Source organism: Ovis canadensis, chromosome 22 (genome assembly GCF_042477335.2).
Source record: "Ovis canadensis isolate MfBH-ARS-UI-01 breed Bighorn chromosome 22, ARS-UI_OviCan_v2, whole genome shotgun sequence".
NCBI lineage: Eukaryota > Metazoa > Chordata > Mammalia > Artiodactyla > Bovidae > Ovis > Ovis canadensis.
Window position 1 is genome coordinate 36,677,572 of NC_091266.1, and position 6,000 is coordinate 36,683,571.

Below are 6,000 nucleotides of genomic sequence, written 5' to 3' on the forward strand. Positions count from 1 at the left end.
TGTAGCAGCTGAACCTAGTCTCAGGAACTGATGGGGAAAAAAGCGAATTGATACAGTACATATCCAACCAGATGTCATGGCAGTTCTTAGAAGACAGCATCCTGATAGAACAATAGCCATTCTGCTTTAGGCCAGATTCAATGGCTGGGACTTGCACCCCTATCCTTAGGCAGGAGAGTTTAGTCAGCACAGTAACTAGCAAAATTAAAGTAGGTATAGTCTAGTGTTTCTTAACATTTTTTGCATTGTACCCTAACCCAGGAGCCTCTTTAGACATTTTTTGCTAACTATCCTATACCCTAATTAAATTTTAATATCACATACATTTTCTACATTAGCTCATGCACTAGGGTCCTTTGGAGATCCAAAAGCTATAGAAATAGCTATGCGGGGTTGTTTTGCCCTGAAGGCAACTATTTTCACTCCTTTGAGGGCTACATCATCCCCACTGAGAATATTTAGTCTAGTTGCAGATGGCCAGAGCTCAGGGAGGCTGAGTGAAGAAGCGAAGATGCTAGAAAGGTGAGGTCAGGACCCTGGAGAGCACCAAAGAAGCCCTGTTGAGACCTTGTCAAAGGCTCAGTGTTATCTGAAAATTAGCCTGAAGCAAGGAAGGGGCTGTGAGAAGAGGGGGCCTAGGAAACTAGTATTAGTGGTATTCTGTTGCATGTTGTAGGAATCATCAGAATATGAAGGCCTCCAAATTCTCTTTCAAAAGAAAGTTCTTGAGGGGGGCTGGCAGTCTGTACTTATAAGACTTTACAGGGTCCTCAGGATAATATCCCAACTACTTATTATACCTTATAAAGCCCTTCACTACACCCTCTGCTTAAATGGCTGGCCTTGTCTGCCTTTACCACTTTGTTCTTCAAATCCCTGCTCCAGCCACACTGATGCACTCTCACTAAACTGTGCCTTCTGTCATTTCTGGGGCTTGGCACACATTATTCCCTTTACCCAGAAACTTCCTCATCTTCACCTTTCTGAGGGAGTGGAATTCTCCTCCTCATTCAGGTTTTAGTTCAGACATTACTTCCTCTGCCTGTCCTCATACATCCCTCAGTTCTGGAGTAACAGCATCACAGAACTCTGAACTGGTTGGATTGACTATGGAGTATTTTGTCCATTAGGGGTATCACATAGATCAGGCCTGGAGACAGGCAATCAGGATGGTGAGCATTATGGAATATATATGCTAGGCATGGAAGTAATGAGTCCATGGATCTTACTTCTTGTATCTCATGTAAGAATCTTATTAGACTGGGTAGGTATAGAAGAGAAAACAAAAACTCAAAGAAGTTAAGCTACTTACTCAAGGTCCCTCACCTGGTAAATGGTAGAACATGGTGTTTGAACCCAATCTGTGTTTGAGCCCATGCCTTCAATCTCTGCATAATACCACTTCTGGAAACCATTTTATAATGATTGGTTTAGTGGGAAATTAGCAGGTATCTAATTCAGAGAACAGATCACCACATTCATTCACACAGCTGAAGAATTGTCACTTTGGAGAGTAACAGGGAAGTAGATGGCTCAATAGAGGGGAGTTCTCAAAAGGAGAAGGTTGAGCCCCTGAAAGGCCCAAGGATCAGTCATCTCTGCTTATCTCGGTCCAGGGTCTGGTACAGAAGGGGGAGCTCCGTGGATGGAAGGAAATAGGGCTGCCCCGTGAAACAGTGGAACTCTTATGGATGCACCACAGGTTGTAGTCACCTGACAGAGCACCACAGGGAGGGTCAAGGAGAAAGGATTTCTATCTCTTTGAGCTGCTGCTGCTGCTGCTGCTGCTGAGTCGCTTCAGTCGTGTCCGACTCTGTGCGACCCCATAGACGGCAGCCCACCAGGCTCCCCCGTCCCTGGGATTCTCCAGGCAAGAACACTGGAGTGGGTTGCCGTTTCCTTCTCTTTGAACTAGATGACCTGTAAAGCTCCTGGCCACTCAAAGATTCTGTGATCATTGGATTGAGTCTATGACTCAGACTTTGGCAAGTTACAGACCACCTAGTGTTCGGCAGTGTGTTGGGATCTCAAAAAGTGGAGAATGTGAGCAGATGGACTACTGGGCTCTGAGAACTGTAGCTTCCCACCCTGAAGCCAGAATGGTTCACTCTAACTGTGGGGATCCAGAAACCTCCCAATCTTGCTCTGGAAATAGAGACTTTCCAGTCATTTATAAAGAAAGGCTCTGCCTGCATGTTACAGCTGCTGTCATAGGATCTGAAAACAGAGAGAAACACTCCTTCCTAGCAGATGGTTGAGACAAAAAGACAGTATGTCAACAAATGAATTTGTGACAGTCATTTGCAGAGAGGAATAAAATGGGTCCCACAAAACATGCCCTGGGTCGACTGTTGCTCCCCACGTACTCTGTCTCAGCCCGTGCTGATGGCCTATGGTAAACATAGAACCACCCTCCTCTCCCCACAGAATGAGTCCCAACCGAGTACAACCAAAACAGCCCTCAGCTTTCCTAGAGGGCTCATATAGATGTGGATGGCTCACAAACATGATGAAATTTTTAACCAAAATTATATTATCAGATCTTCAGATTCTACTTGCAGAACATTTATGCAACCTAGAAAGAACAGAGACTTCTGTGAGGTATGTGCTGTGCTTAGCTGCTCAGTCGTGTCTGATTCTTTGCCTCCCTGTGGACTGTAGCCCACCAGGCTTCTCTACCCATGGGGATTCTCCAGGCAAGAATACTAGACTGAGTTGCCATACCCTCCTCCAGGGGATCTTCCCAACCCAGGCATCAAATCCAGGTCTCCTGCATTGCAGGGAGATTTTTTTTTAACCATCTGAGCCACCAGGGAAGCCCAAGAATACTGAAGTGGGTAACCTAAGCCTTCTCCAGGGGATCTTCCTGACCCAGAAATCGACTGGGGTCTCTTGCATTGCAAGTGGATTCTTTAAGCTGAGCTACCAGGGAAGCCCTCTGTGAGGTATAAAGTCACCTAGTAATGGAGGCACCTTAGCTGTATGATCTAAGCTGCAGCTTCAAGTCAACACACACGTACCCACACAACTCTATCAAACTAACCAAAATTCACTTATGCAAGAACTTAAAGCAGCAATTAACCAAGTTCAAAGCACGCTTACCTATAGGCCTTATAGCATCTGTTCAATCCATCTTTATCACGAACCCCAGTTATTTGTTCTTCCATGACTCACTGATCTAGCTTTTCACTTGCTTCTCTCAAGGGACAGACCAAACCTTCCCAGCTTATATCCATAGATAGAGCTTCAGATAAGCTTCCCTCCATACCTGTGGCATGGTGCTCTCTCACATGGGAGAATCTTAGCTGCACTGATTACCACACCATTTGCATCTTTAACCCTTTTATTAGGGATGTGAGTTCTAAGGCCTGCCTGAATCTTTTTCTTCCCGCCTCCAAAGAAGTGTGGATCAAACCTAGTCCATGATAACTATGTGAAGCCCACCAAACTATTTTTTTCTGAACAGAAAAGAGTGTCATCCACTCTTTACAGAAGGTTAAAAACTTCCACCTACTAACAGAGAACAGTGGTTGCTAAGTCAGTATCAAGAACTTGAACTTAAAAAGTGGATTCCCCTAAAAATGAAACAAACAACAACAAAAAAGTGGATTCCCCCTTGTAACTCTTGACAAAGCCACTTGTATGAAGTTTTCCCACAGTCTGCCTTTTTCTCCTGAACTCAGTGATGTGTTCTTTTTAATTAAAAGGCCTGAAGCTGGAAAGGTATAAAATAGAATGTTATTATTGATATAAAGATCCTAGGACACGGTGAATCCAAGGATCCTAGGACCCTCTGCTCACACAAGTAGAGGAAGCTGTCCCCACAGACGCTGCCCACAGAGGTGTGTACACAGTTGCTGTACACACAGGTGCTGATCACACACAGATGTACATAGAGACAGACGTTACTCACAGAGACAGATGTCCACCAGGAACACGACGTATACCAAAAGCTCCCGCAGGGTGGTCTTGACATACAGCTCCCGGTTCTCAGCTGTGTTCTCAGTCAAGGTTGTTCCCCAAAGTCCTAAAGGAAGGGACATTGGAAAGATGTCCAGAATTCCCACAGCAGGGTTCCTTCCAGTTATCCCACCAACCAGTCCCTGGAATTTATGTTCGTTTCCACCCCAGCCCCTTTTCCCATCACCTTACCCCAGGTGGGGCAGGCTAGGGTATCATCACATCCATGTCTTCCCTCAAACTAGCTCCCACATACGCTTCTGGGTCCCCAAGAGATGACTGTGCCAGGCTTTCCCTCTGAGAGACCACCACACTAGCCTCTGTATTCTGGGGCATTCAGATCTGACACAGACCGTTCACAAACCCCAAAGATACATCTTCTTCATACTGTATCCCCTTCCCAAAGCCTCAGCTGGTCCCTTCTCCCAACCCCAGTATCTCAGGAGGTGCCTCCCCCCACCAGGCACCTCTGATGCCACGACAGATGCGAAGGCAGCAGCTGGACACCAGGGTCCTGTGTGCCTTTTCCTGGGGTCCATCTTCAGGCTGCTTGGGCTGGGGTTGAGGCAGCACTGCATTGGAGATGGTGCAGATCTGGAGGGTCCCTTGAGGGGAGGGGGGACCGCTGTAGGTGGGGTTGTCCCAGGCTCCGCTCCCCAGCTCTTGAAGCTCCTGTTCCTCGGGGCTTCCCACAGCATTCATGGGGGATGAGGCAGGGGACCTGGCACCTCAGGTACCCACTCTCACCTGGAGAAAGAGAGAACAAAGGCACAGGTTAGCCTAGCCAGCAGAGGGCAAAGGGAAGGGAATGTGAGGACAGCTGGTCTCCTGCAGCCTTCTGTAGGGGAGTCTGTGCCCGCTGCAGGGAGGGAGCAGAGGAGGTGGAGGGTGGGGAATGACGTCAGTGCTGTGTCAGGGGCTCTCTCCCCTCAGCAAGTGCAGGGGACAAGAAGAAAGAGGGTGGGAGGGAGCTGGGAGGCAGGGGTTTGATGGGGGAATAGGAAGTTGTGGAGACTGGGTTTGGAAGGAAGGTGGGGCAAGAGAGCTGAACACTGGGGAGAGCAGGGCTATTTGCAGATGGGGCCTGTGAACGATGCTCCCCAACCTGGTAGAAGAGGTAATGAAAGAGCAATGGGTAGGGCTGGGAGCAGAGGGAGGCCTTAGAACTTCACTGCAGGTCTGAACTCATTTCCACTAAAATGAGTGGAAAGGGCCACCATGGATCACGGTGGGGACCCAGGCCAGGCACAGGGACAGAAAAGTGCTGCCTGCCTCCAGGCCCAGTCAATGGTGTCTGAGGCTCTGTTATGGTCTCCCCTTGAGCTGAGCCCTGGTGGGGTGAAGGGGGGCTCTTCCCCCTCATTCCACCCTCACAGCTGGGGGAAAGGATCATGAGAGGAGGTCCCCCTGTTTTAGGCACTTATGTAACAGGGTCTCTGACCGCAGATGAGGAGGGGGAACGCCTGCAGAGGTCCAGATCACCTGCATCCTTTTTTCTGAGGCCTGACCTCTTAGATGGTCCACACTCTTCCCTGGTGGATCAGAGGTTAAAGTGCCTGCCTGCAATACAGGAGACCCGGATTCAATCCCTGCGTCGGGAAGAACGGCTGGAGAAGGAAATGGCAACCCACTCTAGGATTCTTGCCTGGAGAATCCCATGGACAGAGAAGCCTGGTGGGCTACAGTCCATGGGGTCGCAAAGAGTCGGACACGACTGAGCGACTTCGCTTACTTACTTACTTACTAGCTCACAGCTGAGCTATACTGCCAGAAAGGTCTTTCTGCAGGGTGGAGAGCTGTTTAGGGAAGAGGCTAAGCACTGATTGGGAAGACGACCAGAGAGCAAAGGGCAGGGCTGTGTGACCTGGGACTCCTTAAGGGGAGTGTACATCTGAAGCCAGCTCAGCTGACAAGCTTATCTTAGCCTCTGCTTAATGCTGGACCTAGAACAGTGAGCAGGAGCACAAAATGCAGCAGGAGAAATAGCAAGGCTGATTGGCTTTTCCCCTCCAATCTTAGGTTTCTGAATTAAAACCCTAG

The 6,000-nt window shown here is 48.5% G+C and overlaps 1 protein-coding gene across 1 annotated transcript in view; it reads right to left on the reverse strand.

The window, feature by feature from the left end:
* PKD2L1 (polycystin 2 like 1, transient receptor potential cation channel) overlaps positions 1-4,707 on the reverse strand; it is a 44,306-nt gene extending 39,599 nt beyond the window's left edge. The window contains exons 1-2 of the mRNA XM_069567580.1: positions 4,428-4,707; positions 3,914-4,027 (exon numbers count right to left, since the gene is read on the reverse strand). Of these exons, the coding sequence (XP_069423681.1) occupies positions 3,914-4,027; positions 4,428-4,662 (349 nt within the window). The 5' untranslated portion in view covers positions 4,663-4,707. The remainder of the gene's footprint in view (positions 1-3,913; positions 4,028-4,427) is intronic.
* Positions 4,708-6,000: the final 1,293 nt, after the last annotated feature.